The sequence below is a fragment of the Mirounga angustirostris genome, unplaced genomic scaffold (genome assembly GCF_029215605.1).
Source record: "Mirounga angustirostris isolate CCGP_5_RB_7025 unplaced genomic scaffold, mMirAng1.0.hap1 SCAF_2, whole genome shotgun sequence".
Classification (NCBI taxonomy): Eukaryota; Metazoa; Chordata; class Mammalia; order Carnivora; family Phocidae; genus Mirounga; species Mirounga angustirostris.
Genome location: NW_026991710.1, coordinates 129013956 through 129038976, shown reverse-complemented (window position 1 = coordinate 129038976; position 25021 = coordinate 129013956). Strand labels below are relative to the sequence as shown.

The following is a 25021-nucleotide window of genomic DNA, read 5'->3' as shown; positions in this document are numbered from 1 at the left end:
TTTCTTATCCTCCCAATTCCTATTTACACATTTTAACACTAGGTTTTCAGATTGCACGGAACAATGTATGACTGACTCGAGGCTGACACAAACTGTTTTGTGTCATTCTGGTGTCATTTTTCCTCAAGGGGCTTGTGTGTTTTTCAAAGATAGAAACCATGTCTTACAATTCTGTTTCTCCCATATCATCATCTATCACAGGGCCTGAGAAAGTAGAAGGCACTTCATGCATGACAATCGTAGGTTAATTTGGGAGGTATCAGTTGCCTCTTCAATACCCTTTTCTAACGGTTGTTCTTCATTGAATTTAGGTAAATCTGATAATATGTAAAAAGAAAGCGATGGAGCAACCTAATTGCTTTATAAAATGAAGCCGCTATTTCCTATACATAAGATCTATGACAATATCACTGTTCCTCTCCATAAAAGTTAGATGTAACAATGTCAACATGTCTTTGTACATGAAAACTTGCCGAAGTTCATCTTATATTTCCTATTTCTTCTCTCTACTGTTTAGCAGCCAATTGGTAGCTTAATCTTACCTTAAATTTGCCATCAGAAGAGAAAATGCTAACCCATTTATTATCGTAGTCCGCAATGATTATGTCCCCACTGGGATGCACAGCTACTCCGGTGGGCCGCTGCAGCTGCCCGGGAGAGCGCCCTCGAATGCCAAACCGACTTTTGAACTGGCCATCATTGGAAAATATCTGCAAAACAAATGACATTCCTTGGAATGTGAACCAGCACAGAAATTAGTGAGGAAGAAACAGTCAAGAACATGCGTCATATGTACTACAGGTCAGAACATGCAAACCCCATTGGAAGAAAAGCCTATACACATTGTAAGCTTCCCTTTCTGTCCTTGTACCATGGATCTTAAGTAGGAAGATATGCATAGAAAGGTATATAATTAGGGGCCATACCTGTACACATTGGTTGTTGCTATCTGCAATTAGTATCTTTCCGCTTGTAGACGCAGCTACCCCTTGAAGATTTGTAAATTCTCCTTTATTTCTTCCTTTGGTACCTGCAAACAAATTATAAAACCACAGAAATTAAGCAATAGAGAATTAGATCTCTCAGTTTCTTCAAGAGAATTAGTCAAGCTTCCACAGGTAACCTGAGAATGTTTTTTTAAATTATACTTAAAAAAAGAGAACATTTCCCACCATGACCTGATCCATAGGCTCCTAAACTTCTCTTCCAGGCCAATGAAGTTTTTGTAAAAATCACTTTTTTTTGGCAAATGCAATCTTGTCTTAAGCTGAACTGCATATTATTTTAATATTACGTTAATAATCATATTAAAATACATTTAGATTTCACAAAGAATCAATAAAAACCCTAATACTACAATCGAGGATATACAACAGGAGAGGGCCTTATTTTAGTTTTGCTGAAATCCCACCCTCTCCCTCAGCAGCTCTTAGAAGAAACCTGACTTGAAGAAGCTTCTAAGAAGAAGCTTTCAGTACATTTAACAAACCACAGGGCCTCAGATGTTATAAAGCTAGCAGGCTGATTTTCTTTTCTTTCTTTTTTTTTTTTTTTTTGGAGTCCTGTAGTTCTTTTTAATTTTTTTTATTCTTATGTTAATCCCCATACATTACATCATTAGTTTTAGATGAAGTGTTCCATGATTCATTGTTTGTGCATAACACCCAGTGCTCCATGCAGAATGTGCCCTCCTCAATACCCACCACCAGGCTAACCCATCCTCCCACCCCCCTCCCCTCTAGAACCCTCAGTTTGTTTTTCAGAGTCCATCGTCTCTCATGATTCGTCTACCCCTCCGATTTCCCCCGCTTCATTCTTCCCCTCCCGCTACCTTCTTCTTTTTTTTTTTCTTAACATATATTGCATTATTTGTTTCAGAGGTACAGATCTGAGATTCAACAGTCTTGCACAATTCACAGCGCTTACCAGAGCACATACCCTCCCCAGTGTCTATCACCCAGTCACCCCATCCCTCCCACCCCACCCCCCACTCCAGCAACCCTCAGTTTGTTTCCTGCAATTAAGAATTCCTCATATCAGTGAGGTCATATGATACATGTCTTTCTCTGTTTGACTTATTTCACTCAGCATAATACCCTCCAGTTCCATCCACATCGTTGCAAATGGCAAGATCTCATTCCTTTTGATGGCTGCATAATGTTCCATTGTATATATATACCACATCTTCTTTATCCATTCATCTAGCAGGCTGATTTTCATGTACTGATTTACTTATGCATTATTTTCAAAGACTCACTATCTCATACATGGTATATTCTTCTTGAAAACATAGAAGATATCCTGACAGAGCACCTTCTGGATTAGATAAATACAAAAGGCCAAGGAAAATTAATTAATCCAATAATATTCTCATCCATACTAGGCTTTTTTTTTTTTAAAGATTTTATTTATTTGACAGAGAGAGACAGAGAGAGAGGGAACACAAGCAGGGGGAGTGGGAGAGGGAGAAGCAGACTCGCCGCTGAGCAGGGAGGCCGATGCGGGGCTCGGTCCCAGGACCCTGGGATCATGACCTGAGCCGAAGGCAGACGCTTAACCAACTGAGCCACCCAGGCGCCCCCATACTAGGCTTTTTAATGAGAGATGAGGCAGGAGGAAAAAAAAAAAGCCAAGGCGTCTATGGGTTCACAGATGTCTCCTTTGTTTCAGAACAAGTGTTTGTAACTTATTTCAATAGGACCATGTAAATATTAAGGGATGGAAACAGACTGAACTTTGCTCAGAAATGACCAGGAAGGAGGTTTAAATTTTCACAATTAGAGAGAGAAAGCTATGTCTCAGTTTTTTGGGCACTTTTATCATTTCATTTCATCCTCTCCTTTCATTTTTTTATCCTTACTCCAAAGGGCAAGCTGATCTTTTGGTTTCAGACGTGAATGCGGTGCTGTAGGCGCCCCAGACGATGGCACACTGATGGTGGCCAGTGCCAGACACGGGCTTACGCACTGCTCACAAAAGGTCAGACTCTGGGCACCTGGGTGGCTCAGTCGGTTAAGTGACTGACTTCGGCTCAGGTCATGATCCCGGAGTCCCGGCATCGAGTCCCACATCGGGCTCCCTACTCAGCGGGGAGTCTGCTTCTCCCTCTGACCCTCCTCCCTCTCATGCTCTCTCTCACTCTCTCAAATAAAAAAAAAAAAGGTCAGACTCTTCTGAAACTGATTTGTGGGTTTAGGAAGTGAAACTGGCAATGGAGTTCAACTTGGAATAAACTTGACAGCAGAACTACTGGGCAGAAACATCTTACTTGGATCACCTGGTTCTCACCATGCAACCGAACCCAAGTTCATCTGCCTAATGCAGAGCTAAGACAGTCACTTCGAGACATGGAGTATGCTGCAAGGAAAGGGCTTATTCTAGAGGCAGCCCCAGGAGGGGACAGGGAGGACAAGCGTCAAATCTGCCTCCCCGAAGGAGGAGAGGCAAGGAAATTTAAAGGCAAACAAACAAGGTCTGGGTAAAAAGTTGCAGCTATGCAAGTCTGCAGCTTGGATTAGTCCCGTTAACCCTTTGGTTACTGGCTTCAACCCAACCCACACGGCAGTTAGTTGTTTTACCGACATCCTGGACTCCATTCAAGTTTACTCACCACCTCTATATCTCATCTACTCTTACTAACACAAAAGAAAATTTGAGATCCAGATTCTCAAAAGAACATCTTCCACCTTGTGGAAGAAAGGGTTCTATTTTATTTCAAATATATCAGAAGAGATGATCTTTTATACTTGATCTGCATAGAATCCCTATAGTAAGCATGTTCATATCAGCTAATGCTCTCTTAAAATGACGTGTTGTATCTGTTGGTGGCAGGGGGAAGGGGTGTTTAACTCTTGAGGGAGGTATGTGCCAACATGGTACTAGCTTTGGGGCATTCCCGCTGATGTCTGAATAGCGTCTGGTTAACAGGTACAGCAAAAACTGAAGGACCAGGAAAAGAAACTATTCTTCTAAAATGCTCAGTTTAGGGGCGCCTGGGTGGCTCAGTCGGTTAAGCGTCTGCCTTCAGCTCAGGTCATGATCCCAGGGTCCTGGGATCGAGCCCTGAGTCGGGCTCCCTGCTCAGCAGGGAGTCCGCTTCTCCCTCTCCCTCTCTTCCCTGTTTGTGCTCTTTATTAAAAAATAAAATGCTCAATTTATACATAATTTTTAAAAAGATTTTATTTATTTATTTGTCTGAGAGAAAGAGAGAGAGCTCATGCACAAGCAGGGTGAGTGGCAGGCAGAGGGAGAAGCAGGCTTCCTGCTAAGCAGGGAGCCTGATGCGGGACTCTTCCCAGGACCCTGAGATCATGACCTGAGCCGAAGGCAGATGCTTAACCGACTGAGCCACCCAGATGTCCCGTATACATACTTTTTAAAAGGTAGTGGGGGCAAGGCCTGCAGTTTCAAGGATCAAGAACTGCAGTTTCTCAAGAGTAAAACTTAATTTTTTAGGAACATTTGATAAAAACATGGAAGTTATGAGCCAGAGGAGGAACTAAGACCAAGTAAAGAAACATAATAACAAAGCAAGGTCCTACAACTGAGATGGGAACATAAACAAAAGAAGTGGCTCTATAAAGAAACCCCAGGCTGTTCTAGGTCCTTCTTTATATAAAATTGGAAGTGCACCCCAGGCTTGGAGGACACACAGGAAGGGGAAAGAAATACTGAAAATGGGGAGCGGAGTAAGAAAGACCTGAACAGGGTAGATGGACCCTGGTGCTGTCCTGCTGGTCCAGGCAGGGCCAGAAACCAGCCTGCTGCCCTCTTTTATCTAACCATTTGTCTAGCCTGCTCAAGACAAAGCCTATTCTACTCAGAGAAGGCTCTGCAGGCAGCAGGTTGATGTTTGAAAGGAAAGGAAAAATTATGGGGAGAATAGAGCTTTAGTAGAAGCTAAGGGGTGCCTTAGTCAAAAAGATTTAATTTTCCTTCGGAAAATGTTGAAGGAGAGAACGTACATGAACAAAAAATACTAACACTTTTTCTTTGCAGAAATGAACACACATTTCTGAGTGTAGGTGAAACTTGAGAAGACATTTCTTTGGGCTCCGTGTCAATACCATTTGGAACAAGGAGAAGGAAGACTCTATGCCCAGTGTGAAATGAATGGAGATGCTCATTGCCTACCAATACTGGGTCACAAGAGCAATGGAACCTTGTTGCCAAAGACCACACTGTTGGAAAGAGATTGTACAGCTTCTACTAAGCTCCAGAGCCATGTGTTGGCCCAGCTCTTACTCTCAGTCTCAAGTTAACTAGAGCTTGAGTCTGTTGCCCCACATATAAATAAAATCACAGGGTTGGAAGAACATCTATTAGTCCAGTTTGTGTGCGTGTATGCATATATATATATATATATATATATATATATATATATATGTATATATAAAGATTTTATTTAATTATTTGAGAGAGAGAGAAAGCCCGAGCAAAGAGAAGGGGCAGAGGGAGAGGGAGAAGCAGGGAGCCCAACTTGGGGCTCCATCCCAGGACCCTGAGATCATGACCTGAGCCAAAGGCAGACACTTAACCAACTAAGCCACCCAGACACCCCTTGACTATATCTTTTTGAAAGAGCTAGATGGAGCAGGCACTGCTGTTTTTTAATTTTATATATATATATTTTTTAAAGATTTTATTTATTTATTTGAGACAGAGAGAATGAGAAAGAGAGAGCACATGAGAGGGGGGAGGGTCAGAGGCAGAAGCAGGCTCCCTGCCGAGCAGGGAGCCCGATGCGGGACTCGATCCAGGGACTCCAGGATCATGACCTGAGCCGAAGGCAGTCACTTAACCAACTGAGCCACCCAGGCGCCCTAATTTTATATTTGTTTTTAAAAATCTTTTTCTTTAAGCCACATGGCTTAGTATTCAAATAGCTGGGTTGGCATGACAGATAATACCTTCTAATTCTTAAGAGTATCTTTCAACTTGTCAGAAATTATTGGTCATCATTTTTTTTTAATCTATTTCAGTTTTTAAGCACAGCAGGATCACAGTGTTATTTCTGAAGACCAAACGAAACTACCAGTATATTCCTGAGAGACAGCTAATGCTATCTTCACTAGCAGTTAAACTACCAAAATCTTGATGGTGAGTAATAACACAGATCTTATAGCATATTATCATTATGCTGAAATGCCCACAATCCAGGTGTTTATAAAGTATCTTGGGACCAAAATAAAATAAATTCCAGAAGTTAGAAATAATTTGGGATCATGCTTTACTCTTTAAGATTTGTAGTATATTCTATTTAGACTACAGAAAAGTCTCCCCTCCAAAGTATTCTACTATATAATGAAAACTAGTTCTTTCGTAATGAATATAAATGTAACACAAACATACATAGTACCTATAAAATCTTTTCCTGACTACTTTGATGTACAAGATTTCATTTGGTGGTTATGTTTTGGATAGTAAAATGAGTAACACCAGTCTTAAAAGTAATTATAAACAATTCGGCAACAATTCCAGAAGATAATTAAACTGGTTTTTCCCAGATGTTAAACTAGCCGATGAAGCATAAAATGAATATTTAAGCCAACAGCTTCTCATCCATGCTCCTCCTGGCTACCTCCACCCATGCCCCCAGGAAGGTCACGGAAGGTAAGCCCCTGGGCTGAAATAGGGGATCAAGAACTGCAGATTCCTCCCCTACAACTTAATAGGAGAATTAATGCTAAACAAATCTAGATACTTTGAATGGGATAATGCAAGAGGATGAAATCAAGCAAAAAATTGGGTCTAACAAAGGATCTTCAAACAAGTAGGTGCTTAACAAACGTTTGTCGAATGAGTGAGTGCCCGGATGAATTATTAATGACTGAGTAAATTACACCCCACATTCCATCATGGAAAAATGAAATGTTCAGTAATATTTACAGCATTTTCATAATATATTCCCTCATGCCCTCCCTGTAACAACCCCATGAGTTAGCAGGATAAATATTACTGTTCCATTTCATAGATGAGAAAATGAAGCTAGACACATCACAAAAGTAGTAAAGATAGAGAAAAGAATAAAACCCAGTTCTCCTGCTCTTTTACATAATATTTTTTCTAACACACCCATTCTTTTTTTAATTTTAAAGAATCTCTACACACAACATGGGGCTCGAACTCATGACCCCAAGATCAAGACTTATATGCTTGGGTGCCTGGGTGGCTCAGTCCTTAAGCGTCTGCCTTCGGCTCGGGTCATGATCCCAGGGTCCTGGGATTGAGCCCTGCATCGGGCTCCCTGCTCGGCGGGGAGCCTGCTTCTCCTTCTCCCTCTGTCTACCACTCTGCCTACTTGTGCTCTCTCTGTCAAATAAATAAATAAATAAAATCTTAAAAAAAAAAAAAAAAAAAGAACATATGCTTTACTGACTGAGCCAGTCAGGCGTCTCCCCTGCTTGCTTTTTTTTTTTTCTTTTTTTTCAAGATTTATTTATTTTAGACAGAGAGTGACAGAGAGACAGAGAGAGCAAGTGGGGTGGGGAGGGTCAGAGGGAAAGGGAGAATCTTAAGCAGACTCCCTGCTGAGCGCAGAATCCTACGCAGGGCTTGATCTCAGGACCCTGAGATCATAACCTGAGCCGAAGCCAAGAGTTAGTCGCTTAACCAACTGAGCCCCCCCAGGCACCCAGCTTCTTTCTAATTAGACTTTAAAATACCAGGTTTCTGAGGTGAAGATAATTACCTTTGGGCTCACATGGCTCCCGCTTCCGCTCTAAAACCCTTAGGAACTCCATCCCTTAGCACATGGCATTTTAACTGTTTACCTCTCACTAAACGGTGAGTTCTCCGAGGGCAGAGGCAACATCTGTCCTGCTTGCTGTTGCACCCCATAACCCCGCACGGTGCCTAGCACTCAGGAAATATAAGTGACATCTTTCCCCACTGAAGTGCACGAAGAGTTCCTGAGGATGAGACTCTCAAAGGGGTGTGCCAGGGTTCCTCTAAGAACCTGGGATGCCACGTTAGCATGATCTCTCTCCTCAGAGATTTTAGGGTGGGAAGGTGGTGGTTTGCAGAGGTGAGGCAGGAGAGAAGAAGCATAAAACATCCTATCTTCCTATAAAGCCTCTGAACTTCTGCTAAGTGATTTTATACATCCCTTTTACATTATAAGAAAGCACACTGCTCTAGAGTACAAAGGAGTGTTTCATTCAGTTCTTCTCACCGACACATTAAGGTATGGTGTATGAATTATATAATTTGAAACAATTCAACTGTGATTCTTTCACTCCCTCCCACATCTTCTGGCTTCCCCTTTGTTTAAGGACTTTCTTTAGTAGCTGACAAAACCAGCTCATGGCTTCTAGTCAGCAAACTCTAACAGTGCAGGGAAAAATAATCCCCGTGTTTCATCAACAGATGCTCTAAGCTACCTCCCTAAACTCATTCAGGATGGTTTTCCAGCACAGCATCAGAGTTAACACAATAACTCATTCACAGTGGGCATATAATTAAGTTTTCAGGTGTGGGAGGTAGCAAATATCTCAACTTTGGGAAACCACAGTAGTTAAAAGACATTTAAGACGAAGAGGAATCATTGTGCAACTAGAAAGGCAGGGGCATCAGAGCACAGAGGGCTCAGGTCCTGCCCTAGCTCTCGGAGCCCCCATTCCTTCAGGGGTAGGGATAATTATATGTCCTGGTAATTTGGCTCTTGAGGGGCGGGAGCTGTGGGAGGAGCTCTGATTTGTAGCCCTCGCCCGCTTCTGTAGTGTAAATGCTCCCCTCATGGCTGATTTCCAGCTTACTAACGTGAAGTCACGGAGCACAGTTAGGAGGTGGTGTGCACGCCGGCATGTGCCACGTATTATGTTGTGGTAGGTATACTGCGCTGTGGGGGCATTAGGAACTGGAAGTGTATTATCCCTCCCAAGGATTTTAAGTCAGATGCCATATAGAAATGGACTGCACAAAGCCTGGCTCAGAGAATGCTTAGTCCTTCCTTCTGCTTCCGTTCCCCATCCTTTCCTACCTGAACCACACTGAAGCTCATGATTTAAAGTAACTTTTCTATACTTGTCACTCCCAAATGGATCTCTAGCCCTGACTTCTTTGCTGAGCTCCAAACCTACACTCTAAACTGCCTATGGTCCACCTCAGCCTGGTTGATCAAAACTGAAATATACCCCCCTGCCCCTGAGGTTGATAAGGATAGTAACAAGAGCCAACATTTACTGAGTCCTTACTATGGGCCTGTACCCTTTGAATACATCTTACATATATTATTTTAATCCCCACCAGATCAAGTACACGTTAATACCATCCCCATTTTACAGATAAAGGAACTGAGGCACAGAAAGTTAAATAATTCCCCCCTAAATCATACAGCTAATAAACAGTGGGCTGGGATTTAAATGAGGCAGTCCGCCTTTTCAGTTCTCCACTACTTAGGTTAACTCTTTCTTACTTCTATAGCACCACTGTGAATAAAATGCGAATTAGTATTACCTCCTTTGCCTCTCTAAAGTGGACTGCGCATCATTCAGTACCAGGCATTATTCTAAGCTCTTTAGGATATTAATTCACTTAATCATCACAACCTCCTAGGAGGCAGGTTCTTCTCCTGCCCATTTTATGGAGGAAACTGAGGCACGGAGAGAAGAAACTTAGCCAGGACCGCACAGATGAGAAAGTAGCAGTGCTGGGGCCAGGACCCAGGGTGGTCCAGCTTCAGAGTGCACAGTCCTAACCACTCACACCACTCACTCTACCGGCTCATGTCCCTACAACACGGGAGTCAAACAGCGAGAATTCAGTTTGGTCACGAAGCCCTGCCCTCTCCTTCCTGAGCATTTATAAATCTGCCATTTCCTCTCCACTGCATTGCAACGCTCTGAATCCTGGCCCTTGTATTAGCTCATGCGGACTATTGCTTCCTGGGAGAGACTTCAGAGTAGATGCCCTAGAATGCCTCCAGGCTCTCTGGAAATAAACAGCTTACTTAGTAAGCCACCACACTACATCACGCGGTTCGGGGCCTCCCCACCACCCCCATCACCCACACACCTATGGGTCTCAAACTTCCGTGAGCATAAGCATGGCTGAGGCTTACAGAATGCAGATCCCTGGCCCTCCCCAGAGACTGGGAAACACAGAGAACAAAGTCCAAGCTCCTTATCAAGGAAACGTAACCTTTCCTCGCTTCTATTTCATTTGTCGCTCCAAGATGATGGCATCATTTACGGTTCCTTGAACCACTCAGTTTCTCACCTTCATGCCTTTGTACCTGCTCTCCCTTCATCTAAAACACCCTTTCTTCCCTTCCATCCGACACTCTCTTTCAAAGCCAGCTTAGGTTTAGAGGCTATCTCTGGGAACCTTCCATGACTCCCCGCCACCCAACTTCTGTGTCTTGATTCAAACTGAAGGTACATTTGGTACACGTCTGTCTCCTTTGGATGGTCGCCTCCTTTAAGTCAGAGTCAGAATCTCATCCTTCTTTATACTATGACCTAGCCAAGTATCTGGCACATAGTAAGGGCTCAACAGCAGAGTTCCATCTAACTTGGGGGCTGGATAACTGGTAGGAAGGTGAAAATGGGAGTCAAATTTAGCCCTGAAAAATCCCTATGTTATGTCACCCAGAAAGTGAGGATTCACTTTCATGAATACACAGAATCAACACGTTATTTATGGTTGTTGAATGAACCCTCGTACATGTATTACGAAAACTACGTATCTTTAAGCACAAATTCAGTGCCTTGAGACGCTCAGTATGTATGAGACCAGTTGAGGAACAGCAGAACCATGGTTACCCTGCCAGGTGTGTAGCTGAATTTCACTGAATTTTGGATTACATGCGGCAGGCTTCAACACACGCTCAAAGGGACTGCTCAAATTGTGCATGTTTTTTTTTTTTTTTTAAGATTTTATTTATTTATTTGACAGAGAGAGAGAGCACAAGTAGGCAGAGAGGCAGGCAGAGGGAGAGGGAGAAGCAGGCTCTCCACTGAGCAAGGAGCCCGACGCGGGGCTCGATCCTAGGATTCTGGGATCATGACCTGAGCCGAAGGCAGCTGCTTAACCGACTGAGCCACCCAGGCGCCCCTGTGCATGTTTTTTTTAAATAACATTTTAAAGATGTACTTTATCTTATTTTTTAAAGATTTATTTGAGAAAGAGAGAGAGAGAAAAAGAGAGAGAGCATGAGTGGAGGGAAGGGCAGAGGGAGAGGGAGAGAGGCAGACTCCCAGCTGAGTGTGGAGCCCAAAGCAGGGCTCCATCCCTTGACCCTGAGATCTTGACCTGAGCCAAAGTCAAGAGTCATACGCTGTATGCTTAACCGACTGAGCCACACAGGTGCCCCAAACTGTGCATGTTCTATTATTATGCACCTAAAAGCCGAATTGTACAGAGAAACTTAAAGATCTAAAACAAAGGTATAGGGACACCTGGGTGGCTCAGTTGGTCAAGCATCTGCCTTCAGTTGAGGTCATGATCCCAGGGCCCTGGGATCGAGTCCTGCGTTGGGCTCCTTGCTCAGCAGGGAGTCTGTTTCCTATGTCTGCCTGCCACTCCCTCTGCTTGTGCGCGCTCTCTCTCTCTCTCTGACAAATAAATGAATAAAATCTTAAAAAGTAAAAAATAAAAAATAAAGTTGTAACTGTAAAATAAAAGTTGAACTCTTCTAATTATTAATATAAACTCTACCTGCTGTAGCCTATAGTACAGACCTCGAGAAGACACGTTCTTAGAAGGCCAGCACTGCTTGCCTGACACTGCCCTAGCACAGTTCCAGGCATGGGTATACCTGTGACTCACTGGCCTTGAGCTTAGTTCCTGTTGTCTGGTCTCTGTGTCCTTGGACCTCAACACTGGGGCCTGACAGTGGTGAGAGGAAAGTTAAATCATGCACTAGGTCACAACTGGATCCTACTCAAATGAACAAAGTATTTATGCCAAGTATTCTTTGGGGTACTGTTGGGGACTATAAATGATTAAGGACATCATCTTTGACCTCAAGCAATTTGTAATCTTATTGGGAAATAAGGCCCATGCATAAATAGTAATAATCACAGTGGACTCCAAAGGAGAAGGTGGAACTTGGGGGAAAGATAAAACTGGGGAAAGAATCCAGAGATCAGGTGCCTGGTGTGGAAGCCCAGAGGGCGTTCAGGGAGCAGTGGGCTCTGACACTGATTTGTCCAGGCTCATCTCCAGCCAGAGCCTTCCCCACCCTCCATTCATCTGACCTTCTCTCCCTGCATCTTCTCATAGGATGTGTTGCTTGCAAACCTCACTCATGTTCACTCCTCTTCACCTGGCCTTTCTGCCTTGCATCAGTCCTTCAACCTGGAATGCTGCTTACACCTGTCAACCCGGATAGTCCTCCTCGTTCATGTCCTGCTTTAAATTCTTTCTCATTTCTACAGCTTCCCATCCCCTAACCCATGGTATTAAACGTAGAAGCTGCTTTGAGGCACACAGATTTGAGCGATGGAAGGCAGAAAGGGCCATGGTGAGCACCTGGCTGACTACAGACAGGCCCCTCAGATGCCCCACCTCAAAATAGCCATAGGCCCTAACTGACCAATGGGCGACTTACAGCTCGGCACCGTTCCCTAAATGGGAAGAGTTCCTACATCCCTATACCTCCTCAGCTTTCCTCTTTAAAAACAACCCCCCACCCACTGCCTCAGTCTCTCCTCCGCTGTCCCGCCCACCACTCCCTTGTGGTGTATTCGATAAACTTTGATCACCTTGGTTCTGCCCCAGGTGAATTCTTTCACCGCCTGCGCATCTGATGGAGAGACACCCCATTTAGGCAGCCCATTAGAGTCAGGCGGTCATCCATCTGTCACCCAAACTGTAACCTCCTTGAGGGAGGATATCTCATTTCTTTCATCTCTACATTCCCATCTCAGGTACTAGGTGCTCTAGAAATGCTTTCTGAGCCAAATTATTGCATAGCGAGTGGTGTCTTTTGGCTAGCTCTGGGTTAAAACATAAAGTTAACGAGAAATAGGCCTGAACGACCTGCCTTCCTTTCTGCCCCTACGTACCTGAGGTGCTTAGCTTCTGTTATGGGCTGAACCCCCAAAAGTCCCAACCTCCAGCACCTCATAATGTACCTAACTGCATTTGGAGAGAAGGTCTTAAAAGAAGTGATTAAGCTAAAATAAGGCCATTAGGGTGAGGCCCTAATCTCTTCTTACAAGAAGAGAAAAAAAACACCAGGGGTTATGCATGCACCGAGGGACAACCATATAAGGACGAAGCAGCAAGAAGACCACCATCTAGAAGACCAGGAGAGAGGCCTCATAGGAAACCAAATCTGGCACCACCTTGATCTTGGACTTTCAGCCTCCAGAACTGTGAGAAAATAAATGTCCTTTGTTTAAGCCACCCAGTCTATGGTATTTTGTTACAGCAGCCCTAGCAGATTAAGACAGCATCTTTACTTCATGAATAAACTCAGACACAGTGTCATATGCCAGGCACTCTTCTAAGCTCTTTATAGAGGTTTAAACATTTAAACACCTTTCCACCAGTGCCAGCAAATCACCAGTGAATTCTCAACGGGTAGGAGGGAAGAAGAGTACACCCCCTTCTCTGGTGGGAGCTGGGGATTCAAAATCGCTACTGGGGGCGGAAAACACCCTAAGAGGTATGTCAGGTGAGAATCACAGGTGGTGATGATGGAGATTAAAATCAATAACAATAGGAAAATAACAGCTACCAGTAATTGAGCACTGGGTTCAGAAAAGGTAAGCTAGTTGCCCAGCTGTTAAGGAGAATCAGAATTCAGACCCAGATCTTTGCCTTTCTCCACTTGGCACACTGCCTAGAAGCAGACTGGGATTACCTGGCTGGGGCGGGAGGTGGGGGGAGCAGGTGGAGGGAAAGGGTTGAGCAGGAGACCCACTGAGCTTGTTCTCAATGCAGGAGGAGATCAGTGGGGAGCAGGAAGGTAAAAAATTTTTAGAAGAAAAGGTAGTAGGGAAAATCTAAGGACCTTCATTGCATGTGCAAAACCAATAGTTCTCCTTTATTTAGCTCCTCCAACACACCAGCCGTTAAGCTTGAGACTCACAACAGCTCTGAGAGGCAGATATTTTTGTATTCTCATTTTATAGGCATGGAAACTGGAGCTCAGAGAAGCTGAAAGACCTGCCTGAAGTTCAAGTTAAGTGGCAGAACCGGAGCGGCAGACCTGGGAGGCTGCCACTCCTGCCCCCGCCCAGCTCCTCCATTCTGCTTCGGCAGGCGCATCTACAGCTTCTGCACAACCCGGCACATTTGGCCAGTGAACGCAGGAGGGCCTCCGGACTGTGAACGCACAAGGTACATATCCTATCATGGCCTTTACAAGATGCAGCCTGAAGTAGTAACACAGTGCAGCTGCTGCCCAAGAGGGTTCCAAGGAGCCTCAGTCTCCCAAGATGTGCCACGGAAAAAGTTCTCGGCTCAGGAAAGCTTTGTGGAAGTGCTGCCTGTTATCCCTCTCCTGCCTTGGAGACTTACAGTGCACACTGGCAGATTCTAAAGGTTCTGGGGTTAAAAAAAAAAAAAAAAAAAGTCGGGGCACTTGGGTGGCTCAGTCGTTAGGCGTCTGCCTTCGGCTCAGGTCATGATCCCAGGGTCCTGGGATCGAGCCCCGCATCCGGCTCCCTGCTCCTCGGGAAGCCTGCTTCTCCTTCTCCCACTCCCCCTGCCTGTGCTCTCTGTCTCGCTGTGTCTCTCTGTCAAATAAATAAATAAAAAATCTTAAAAAAAAAAAGTCTGTTTCCTTCACTGAGGCTAAGGTCTCCCCAATCTATTTGAACCCCAGACTCCGTGCAGGGCCCTTTCAGAGATGCTGCAACACAGGACTTAAGAAGAGGCAGAAAGATAAGCAGGCTAAAGCTACTTCTGGAAACATTAACTAAAATGCAGGCTTTTTTCTTAAGAATGACAAAGTCCTTTGATATTTACATTTAGTTTGCTTTCGACTGAGAGAATAAACAGTTAAAAAAAAAATCAGAGGTAATAAAGCAGACAAGGGAATTTGAGACTTGCATTCTCCAATCTATTGGCTCCGCGTCTTGTTTCCGCCCCAACCCCATTCCATTCTCCGGATTTCCACCCACCCTCCCCTCTTTGGGGCTGCTCTCCAGCTACACACACCTGGAAGTGACCACGACTTGCACTGCTCGGTGTCCCCCAGCCCCAGCCCTCACAGTGCAGAAGCAATGACAGGGAGGCATCAGCCCCTCCGCCCACAGTGCAAGCTGGAGCTGACAGATTTCAGAGAAACAATGGAGTGATCTGATACAGCGATCGCTCTGCCTTGAGTTACGCTTAAAGACATCCCCACGGCGGGAGGTGGGGCGGTGGGGGGCGGTGAGATGGCCAACATGTCCTTTAAAATTTCCGGATTGTGAGGGCTGTGATTTTTTCTATTTCTCTTTTTGCTTGTTTTCGGTTTCTATTTTTCTACAATGACTATGCAGCACTTGCGTTACAAAGGAGGAGGGGGAGAGGAGGAGAGAGCAGAGCAGGAGGAGAATGGGGGAAGGAAGGAGAAGAAAGAAGGGGAAGGGGGGGAGGGCTGGGGGCGAGGGAGAGGAGGACAGAGAGGGGGAAACTGGAGAACTGGGGAGGGGAAGGGGACGCGGTGGGGAGGACTTGGGGGGGAAGGAGGAGGACAGAGGGAGAAAGGCTAACGCGAGAAGGGGAAAGGAGGGAGTGGAAGCGGGAAGAAGAGGAAGAAGGATGAGGAGGGAGGGAGAAGGAGGGCGGAAAAGGGGGAAATAAATCCTAAAACCTCCGGAGGAGACTGCATAAACTCACCTAATTAAACACACCAGTGTCTCCCAACACCTTCAGGGTACAAGTCCCGACCCGCGAGGTTCCCATCTGCAACAGCCCTTTCCCCGTTGCCCCTTCACCAAAGCAACGCTCAGACAGTCCGGCGCGGCGGCGCTTTCTGCTTACCCACTCGAAAGATCAAATCGTCTTCGATGGGATTCTCTTTTCGTTTCCCAGTGCTGTACATGCTGGCGGGTCTCTTCACCGCTTTCTGCTTTACATGGCCGCTTCCCGGGGATTTCACGCGCCTCTTCACGCCCTCGGTGGTGGGAGACACGTCGGCCGACCGGATCACTTTCAGCTTGAACGGGCTGCCTCGGATGTGCTGGTCATAGAGTCGCAGAGAGAGGGTAAAGTCCCCTTCCTTCTGGACAGTGTACAAAAACTCATAGGTGCCGTTTTTGTTGTCGAGGATTTCTCCGTCCGCCACGCTGCCGTCGGGCGTGCTCAGCTCGGCGGTGATGTAGGCGTTGCCGGTCTTGCACAGCTCGCCGTCTTTGTCCTTGGTCGTTATGGTAACGGACATGGGCTGCCCGATGATGGTCTGCCGCAGCCCCTCGCCCGTGGCCACCGTCTCGGAGGCGACGGCGTTGGTGGTTAAAATCGTCCCGAGGTTGTGGATGGACTTCTTGAGCCCTTCGGTCTCCACGATAAAATCCAGCTGATCGTTTTCACGCGGGTGCAGCGGGAAATCCTGGTCGGCCAGTTCGTTCAGCTTCTCGCTCATCTGCTTCTTCACCAGCAGCACCTCCGTCTCCGTGCCATGGTTAAGGGCCTGCGCCGTGAAGTTGCTGCAGCTCTTTATACTCTCCTGCCCCTCGAGCAGAGTATCCAGCTGCGACTGAAGGACCTGCGGGGGGGCGGGGGGGAGGTCGGCTGAGCACCTGCAGCGGCGCACGAGCTCAGCGCATTGGACGTTGCGCGGCGGCGCGCGGGGGCATGCCCTCCGCGGGCCACAACCGGGTCCTGCACCTGTCCACGCCGGTGGCTCTCCGCAGGTGGTATTTATTTGGCCCAGCGAACCCGCTTCTAAGGCATGCTTCTGAATTGCACTCCCGGTACCTCCTCCTTCCCTTCCGCCTCTCCCACACTCTCCCACACGCATATTTGTTGGGTCAGGTGTTTTTGATGGGGCGAGCAGAAACGTCACCACCAACAGCCTGGAAAACAAATTGCTATGCCCGGCATCTGAAATACTCATTATTCAGTATTCTCTCCATAACGTCCCAAATTCCCCTGTTGCCAAGTAAAGGAACAGAAACCAGGCAAATGAAAACTCTCCACACCCAAATAGCAGAAGCTTTTGGTCCCTGGTTTTGTGATTGGACATGTTAAAGGCTGCCGTCAGGGTTCTCTTTGAAGTTGACTAACAGGTTGGTGTGGATGAGAGAGCAATTAAGAGACTATTAGACATTATAATTAAGGAAGGAAAATAATCCAGTTTAACCCTAAGTCCTGAAAACATTACTTTATATTCAATTTGGCCTTATGTCAAATTATTAATTGGTCCTTATGGTTACAGAATCATAGAACTTCGCTGAAAAGAGGAAGGAAAAAAAATAGCTGGATGGGCCATTAAATGAGAACTACTCTTGGGGCGCCCGGGTAGCTCAGTCGGTTAAGAGTCGGCCTTCAGCTCAGGTCATGATCCTGGGGTCCTGGGATCAAGTCCTGCATTGGGCTCCCTGCTCAACACAGAGCCTGCTTCTCTCTCTCCCTCTGCCCCTCCCCACCCTGTTCTGCTTGTTCTCTCTCTCTCTCTCAAATAAATAAAGTGTTAGAAAACTACTGCTTACTATGCAACAGTGACACTTAAGGACCCATCTGAGTCCCCTTTGTGGGTATTAGAACACAGTAAGCTAGAGCAGTGAAGTGCCCAGGATACCATGTCTCTTACAGGGTATTTATGAGAATGGCTGGAATCTTACTTTATGTTTGAGGCCATAATTGACTTCCAGTTCCATAAGCAGCACACTTTTGCGCACGTTTAGAGTCTTCTGGAGTTCATCAAAGGTGGAATGGATGTCATCCACAATACTGGCCTTTTGGTTGGTTAACTGATGAATGATTTCTGAGATGAACTGAAGGGCAGAATCTATTTCTGGGAGCCTGCAGGACAGTCGTTAAAGATCATTATTTAACATCAACCCAGAAATAGTGAAACATCTGTCTAAACACTATGTTTTGTCAAAAAAACATTTTCTTTGCCTTTCATCATCTTCAAAAAGGTAATAACCAAAGAACAGAATGAATAAAACATGACATAATTACTGCCTTTGAGAGAAGAGATTTTGAGGGTCCACGTCTACTTCATCTAATCAATCATCTAATTTTAATAATTGTTGGTACAAAACCTTGAGGCTCTCTGAACACCATGGCTTCTCCTCACTCTGAAGCAAGCCTTCTCGAACTTGACACTATAATATTGGAGGTCACGTGCTGCTTTGTTGCAGGGGACTATCCTGTGTGTTGTAGGATGTTTAACAGCATCCTGTCTTCTGCCAGATGCCAACAGCACCCCCCCACACAATCATGACACCAAACTCTCTCCAGGCAATGCCAAATGTCTCCCGGGGGTATTATTGCCCACAACTGAGAACCACTGTTCTAAATATATAGCTGTATCTTTTCGCCTAATCATATGAAAAACTTATCCAGACTCTGAGTTTCCTGGGAACGTTTTGCAAGCTTCCAAGTTCCTTTAATTATTATAGCATAACCACACTTTTCTCACTACAACTATTGGTGACGATTTATTTTCAGCTGGTTATTTATTTCCTCTCTTTGGTCTTTCTCATGTATCACACAGCTACTCTGTCCCCTCATTTCCATGCCAAAGAGAAAGGCTGGAAGCAGGGAGACATAAGGAAAATTGAGCAATCACTGGTGGGCACCATTTTGCTGGGCTCAAACAGAGACAAGTCAGTGATGGTGAACACAATGGTCCTGTATGTGTCAGAAGAGCAGCTAAGAATAGCTCCTCAGAGAGCCTGGTTTCAGGCACGAATTTCAGAGATCTCCCAAGAGCATTTTCCTCGAATGTATTTTATTCATTTAATCATTCAAAGGTACTAAAACAAAAATGCCATCACTCATAACATAAGGGGGTTGGAATTTTACCAAGGAGCAAGGGATGACCCTTATCACTCACTAGTTTATGACTACAGACACACCATCAAAGGAGAATTTATTTAGGTAGTGTGAACCTATTATCCCACTGAGGCAAGAGATCCGGAGGCCAAGCCTCACGCACAGCCAGTTGGGAGTCTGGGGGAGGTGTGTGCACCTTTTGTTGACGGCGTCCAGCTGGACTTGGAGCGAGGCCTTGTGTTGCTCCACCACATCCTTGAGGGGGACTGTGGGGTGTTCCGCATGCTCCCCCTCAGTGCACTCCCGACACATGGCGGTCTCGCAAGACTGGCAGTAAAAGTCCATCACCTGCGGGTAACACAAAACAATGCCAGGTTCAATGCCACTGATCGAGTGATTTTATGCACTAGACCTTTAGTAGGCATTCTCTCATGGAATTCTCATGGCTTTCCCAGGATGTAGGCAGTATGTCCAGTGTCACATAAGAAAAGGAAGGGATAAACTGTTCTGTGCCAGGTCTCAGACAGAGGTGGGTCAGACTCCAAAGCTGCTGCTGTCGTCACAAAACCAGCTCTTCTGTGGCTACTGCCCTAGAGCAGAAGAGTGTGGGGCTGTGGTGCTCAAACTTTTTGGTCTTAGGACACTTTCCACCCCTTATAAATTCCTGAGGATTCCAAGGTGCTTTTATGTATGTAAATTGTATCTATAGATACTTATATGAAAAATTGAAACAAAAATTTAAATATTAATGTATTAAAAGCAAGAATAAGCCCATTAAATGTTAACATGAATAATACAATTCACGAAAGATAACTATTTTGCAAAACAAAAAAATGCTGTGAGAAGAATGGCATTATTTTCCATTTCTAAAATTTTCTTCAGTGTCTGGCTTACTAGAAGGCAGCTGGATTCTCATATCTGCTTCTGCATTCAATCTGTTGTGATAGCACAGATCATATTGTCTCTGGAAAATTGCACTGTACACTCTTGAGAGAATGAGAGTGAAAAAGGCATATAATGTCTTCGTATTATTACAAATATAGTTTTGATCTATGGACTGCCCTCCCCACAAAGGGTCTTGGGACCCATAAGGGTTCCTGGACCACACTTTGAGAACTGATACTCTTTCTATAAGAGATAAGCTGTACTGAGCAATTTGTATTCTGGCACTACCACTTAGGTAACTTCACTGTGTCTCAAGTTTTCCTCTGTCAAAATAAGATGATAATAGTAACCTGCTTTGAGAATGCAGTAGGTTAATATGCACGAAGAAACAGATGGTGCTTGGTACTGGCATGATGAAGCAGCAATGATGATATGATGATGATGATGATGATGATGAAGATGATGATATCATCTGCTTACATGAAAATAAAGCCACCTTATCCTGATTATGATGAACTCTCAGTAACAATATAACATAAAGGCTGAAAGTCAGTTTCCCGGTGACGGCATTCCCCTATTCTCTCAGCTGAAAATAACTTCTTCCAATTTTGAATTCCCAAAGTACTTCCTGGAGGGAACTTTTTCTTGAAGTATAACACACATACAGAAAAAGGCATAAGTCTTACTAAAGATTGGTGGATTTTCACAAAGTGAATGCTCTCACCAAAGCCCTTTTATTTATACCCCATTTTATGAAATATTTATAAGATTTTAAGTTCCTGAGATAGGAACTCTCTTACCCAGAGCCTAAGTAATTACTTGCACAAAGTAAGTATTCAAAAACTGTTCTTTGAATGAATTGTATGCTGTCTATAAGAGTCTCATTTTAGAGTCGAAGACACAAATAGATTGAAATTAAAAGGGTGAAAAAAGTATTCCATGCAAATAGTAATCAAAGGAGAACGGGAATGGGGTGCCTGGGTGACTCGGTCTGTTAAGCATTGGACTCTGGATCTCAGCTCAGGTCATGATCTCAGGGCTATGAGATGGAGTCCCAGGTCAGTGGGTTCTGTGCTAGGTGTGGAGCCGGCTTAGGATTCTCTCTCTCTCCCTCTCCTTCTGCCCCTCCCTGCCCCCCTAAAAACAAAACAAAACAAAACAAAAAAACAGAAAGAAAGAACTGGAGTGGGTATTCTAATATCAGACAAAATAGACTTTAAGACAAAAGTTGTTACAACAGATAAAGAAGGACATTATATAGTGAGTAGATGATAAATTCATCAAGAAGATATAACAATTACAAGCAAATATGTACCCAACATCAGAGCCCCAAAATATATGAAGCAAAAACTGACAGAACTGAAGGGAGAAATGAACAGTTCAACAATAGCTGGAGATTTCAATACCACACTTTCATTAATGATAGAACACTTAGATGGAAGATCAATAAAGAAATACAGAATTTGAACACTATAAGCCAACTAGGCCTAACAGACAGATATAGAACACTCTATTCAATAACAGAATACACATTTTTGTCAAGTACACTTGGAAAGTTCTCCAGAATAGACCATATATTGGGTCACAAAAGTCTTGATAAATTTAAAAAGATTAAAGTCATACAAGTATCTTCTCTGGCCACAAGGGAATTAAATTAGAAATCTGTAACAGAAGGAAATCTGGAAAATTAAATAACTTACTCTTGAACAATGAGTCAAAGAAGAAATCACAAGGGAAATTAGAATATACTTTGAGAAGAGTAAAAATGAAAACCCAATATACCAAAACTTATCAGAGATAGCAGTCAGAGCAGAATTTTAGCTATAAATGCCTACTTTAAAAAGAAGAAAGATCTCAAATCAATAGTCTTAAGTTTCAACCTTAAAGAACTAGAAAAAGAAGAACAAATTAAAACCAAAGCAAGAAGAAAAAAGAAAATAATAAAGATGAAAGTGGAGATAAATAAAATAGAAAATAGAAACACAGTAGAGAGAATCAATGAAACCACAAGTTGGTTCTTTGTAAAGGTCAACAACATTGACAAACAGGATACTAGGGACAGTTGTATACCAATGAATTGAATAACATAGATAAATTGGACAAATTCTTAGAAACACACAAACTACCAAAACTGACCCAAAGAAGAAATAGAAAATCTGAATAGACAGTGTTCAAAAAACTTCCAACAAAGAAAAGTTCAGGACCAGATGGCTTCACTGATGAATTCTACCAAACATTTTTTTTTTTTAAGATTTTATTTATGTATTTGACAGAGAGAGACACAGCGAGAGAGGGAACACAAGCAGGGGGAGCGGGAGAGGGAGAAGCAGGCTCCCCACTGAGCAGGGAGCCCGACATGGGGCTCCATCCCAGGACCCTGGGATCATGACCTGAGCCGAAGGCAGACACTTAACGACTGAGCCACCCAGGCGCCCCTCCAACCAAACATTTAAAGAAGAATTAACACCAATCCTTCCAAACTCTTCAAAAATAGAAGATGAGGGAACATATCCTAACTTATTCTATTAGGCCAGCAACCCCCAACACCAAAGCCAAAGCCATCAAAAGAAAAGAAAAGTTCATATCTCTTATGAATATAGAGGCAAAAATCCTTAATAAAATACTAGTAAACTGAATCAAGCTGCATATTAAAAGGATTATACAGTATGGACAAGTGGAGTTTATCCCAGGACTGCAAAGGTGGTTCACATACAAAAATCAGTATATGTAATATATCACACTAATAGAATAAAGTGTGTGTGGGGGGATCCCACATGGTCATCTCAATTGATGCAGAAAAAAACATTTGACAATACCCAATACCATCTCACGATAAAAACACTTATCAAACTAGAAATAGAAGAATACTTCCTCAACTTGATAAGAGGTTTCTACAAAATCCTACAACTAACATCATACCTTATGGTGGCCCCTAAGATAAGGAACAAGACAAGGATGTCCACCCTTGCCATTTCTATTCAGAAATGTACTAAAAGTTCTAGCCAGGGCATTTAGGCAAGAAAAAAGCAATAAAATGCATACACTTTGGAAAGAAAGAAGTAAGAATTTCTCTATTCAGAGATGATACGATCTTATATATAGAAAGCCCTAAAGAATAACCCCCCCCCCACACACACACACAACTATTAGGACTAACACATGAATTCAGCAAAGCTGTAGGATACAAGATCAACAAACAAAAATGAGTTGTATTTCTATACCCTTTGCAACGAACAATCCAAAAGTGAAATCAGGAAAATAATTCTATTTATACTAACATCAAAAAGAGTAGAAAATACTTAAGAATAAATTTAACCAAGAAGGTGTAAGACTTGTACACTGAAAACTACAAAACATTGTTGAAAGAAATTAAAGGATACCCAAATAATGGAAATTAATGGAAAGATAGTCCCTGCTCATAAATTGGAAGACTTAATATTGTTAAGAGGACAACATTCCTAAAATTGATCTATTGATTTAGTGAAGTATCTATCAAAATTCAAGCATCCTTTTTCACAGATGTGAACAAGCTGTTCCTAAAATTCAGATGGAATTACATGGGACCCTGAACAGACAAAACAATCTTGGGGGGAAAAAAATTGGAAGATACAGACTTCCCAGTTTCAAAATTTAGTACCAAGCTAGAGTAATCAAAATATGATTTTACTGACATAAGGATAGACATATAAAACAATGGAATAGAATTGTGAGTCCAGAAATAAAACCGTATGTCTATGGTCAACTAGATTCTTGTGCCAAGACCACATAATGGAGAAAAAAAATAGTCTTCTCAACAAATGATGCCAAGACAACTGGATATCCTCATGTAAAAGAATGAAGTGGAACCCTTACTTTGCTCTATATAAAAAAATTATCTCAAAATAGATTAATGGCCTAAATATATAAGCTAAAACTATAAAACTCCTAGAAAAAAAAAATAGGAGTAAATCTTTACGACTTTTGATTTGGCAATGGTTTCCTAGATATGACACCAACAGCACAAGTAACAACAAAAAATTGAAAAATTGTACTTCATCAAAATAAAATCTTGTGCATCAAGGTCACTATCACTTCACCATTAAGAAAATGAAAAGAGGGACACCTGGCTGGCTCAGTCAGTACAGCATGTGACTCTCCATCTCGGACTTGTGAGTTTGAGCCCCACGTTGGGTTAGAGATTGCTTAAAAATAAAAGCTTTAAAAAAAGAGAGAGAGAGAGAGTGAAAGGAATAGGAAAAAATATTTGCTTGCTATATATCTGATAAGGATGAAGTATCCAGAACATATAAAGAATCCCTACAACTCAAGAACCCAATTCAAAAATTGGCAAAGGATTTGGATAGACATTTCTCCAAAGAAACCATACAAATGGCCAATTTGCACAAAAAAATATGCTCAACATTATTAGTCACTAAGGAAATCCAAATCAAAACCACAAGGAGATACTCCACACCAAATGGGGATGGCTAGACTCAAAAAGTCAGATAATAACAAGTGTTGGTGAAAATGTGGAAAAATCAGAACTCTCATACTTTGCTGGTGGGAATGTAAAATGGTGACGTCACTGTGAAAACAATTTAGTGGCTCCTCAAAAGTTAAGTACAGAATTATCATGGGACCCAGGAATTCCACACCTAGGTATATACCCAAGAGAACTGAAAACATACATCCACACAAAAACTTGTACACAAATGTTCATAGCATTATTCATAATAGCCCCAAAGTGGAAACAACCCAAATATCCACCAACTGGTGAATGGACAAACAAATTGTGGTATATCCAGACGATGAAATATTATTTATCCATAAAAAAGGCATGAAGTTCTATATGCTACAATATAGATGAACTTTGAAACATTATGCTAAGTGAAAGAAGCCAGATTCAAAGGGCACATAATTTATGATTGATTTATATCAAATGTCTATAATGGACAAATCTATAGAGACGGAATGCAGACTGGTGGTTGCCAGGAGTTAGGGGTAAAGAGAGAATGGGGAGTGGCATGATGAAAAAGTTCTGGAATTAGTGGTGATATTTGCACAACCTCTTGAATATACTAAAAACCACTGAATTATATACTTTTACTTTTTTTAAATTATTATTTTTTTAGCGAGGGAGAGAAAGCATGAGCAGGAGGTGGTGAAGAGGCAGAGGGAGAGAGAGAACTTAAGCAGGCTCCATGCCCAGATGGACCTGGGGCTCTATCTCAGGACCCTGAGATCATGACCTGAGCCAAAATCAAGAGTT

General features: G+C 43.3%; 1 protein-coding gene across 2 annotated transcripts in view; it reads right to left on the bottom strand.

Moving 5' to 3' along the window:
- Nucleotides 1-25021, bottom strand: part of TRIM2 (tripartite motif containing 2) — a 107146-nt gene that overhangs the window by 20428 nt on the left and 61697 nt on the right. For both annotated transcript variants that reach the window (XM_054508704.2, XM_064585185.1), the window contains exons 4-8: nt 19085-19236; nt 17727-17907; nt 15925-16648; nt 927-1030; nt 543-710 (exon numbers count right to left, since the gene is read on the bottom strand). In XM_054508704.2, the coding sequence (XP_054364679.1) occupies nt 543-710; nt 927-1030; nt 15925-16648; nt 17727-17907; nt 19085-19236 (1329 nt within the window). The remainder of the gene's footprint in view (nt 1-542; nt 711-926; nt 1031-15924; nt 16649-17726; nt 17908-19084; nt 19237-25021) is intronic.